This window comes from Octopus bimaculoides, chromosome 23 (genome assembly GCF_001194135.2).
Source record: "Octopus bimaculoides isolate UCB-OBI-ISO-001 chromosome 23, ASM119413v2, whole genome shotgun sequence".
In the NCBI taxonomy this organism is placed as follows: domain Eukaryota; kingdom Metazoa; phylum Mollusca; class Cephalopoda; order Octopoda; family Octopodidae; genus Octopus; species Octopus bimaculoides.
This window is the reverse complement of record NC_069003.1, coordinates 10,021,083-10,021,861: the sequence shown is the minus strand read 5'-3', so window position 1 is coordinate 10,021,861 and position 779 is coordinate 10,021,083. Positions and strand designations below refer to the sequence as shown.

At 33.9% G+C, this 779-nt stretch overlaps 1 protein-coding gene across 1 annotated transcript in view; it reads right to left on the bottom strand.

Annotated features, from left to right (window-relative positions):
* The window catches only part of LOC106878797 (myotubularin-related protein 9), a 43,527-nt gene that overhangs the window by 13,738 nt on the left and 29,010 nt on the right, over positions 1 to 779 (bottom strand). The window contains exons 15-16 of the mRNA XM_052976145.1: positions 243 to 412; positions 18 to 121 (exon numbers count right to left, since the gene is read on the bottom strand). Of these exons, the coding sequence (XP_052832105.1) occupies positions 18 to 121; positions 243 to 412 (274 nt within the window). The remainder of the gene's footprint in view (positions 1 to 17; positions 122 to 242; positions 413 to 779) is intronic.

The following is a 779-nucleotide window of genomic DNA, read 5'->3' as shown; positions in this document are numbered from 1 at the left end:
CAGAGCTCAGTTCTCACTTCCCTCTTCTTAATCACTGTCCTCTTGGTCACAGCAGAGGAATTTAATACTAGCTGCCCTTGAGAACTACTATATGCTAATGAGTTCATTTTCAGAGTGGAATCTGCAGTGGTATTAGAAAAGAAATTTCAAGTAATGGAAGCAAAACCTGGTGTCAAAAGGCCTTAAAGTTAAGTTGGCAAAAATGAAAGTTCTAACAACCAGGAAAACAGACAGGACCTCACACCCATCAGGTAAATGATCCTGCTCAATATGCAGAAAATGCATGCTATGGACACAGAAGAGAGGAAATGGAATCACAGGAAGGTGAACACAGAAATTAGAGTAACAAGAAACAAGATGATAGCAATGAGAATCGCTATGAAAAGGCTGAAGCTGGTTCCTGATGCAAAACCTGCCAAAAAAAAATAAACATGTTTTGTTTTTAATAAAAAATAGTAATATCTGCCAGGCTTAACCCTTTTGATACCAACTTGTTTAAAACTGCTTTTGTTTCTATGATACAAATATCTTGTTTTAAAGGGATCTCAAAACTTTCTTCCATCAAAATTTCTTGTAAATTTACGTTTCAAACACTAGCTTAATAATGACAAAATTATTTGACTAAATTCTTCAGTGTTTACAAAATTAATTGAAACAAAGGCAGTGTGTTTCAACAAGTATGGTAACAAAAGGGTTAAAGTGATCTAGATTAAAACCTTCCATGATAATTCTATGCTAATTTATGATCCAAACCCCAGTTAAATAATAACAATTATCTT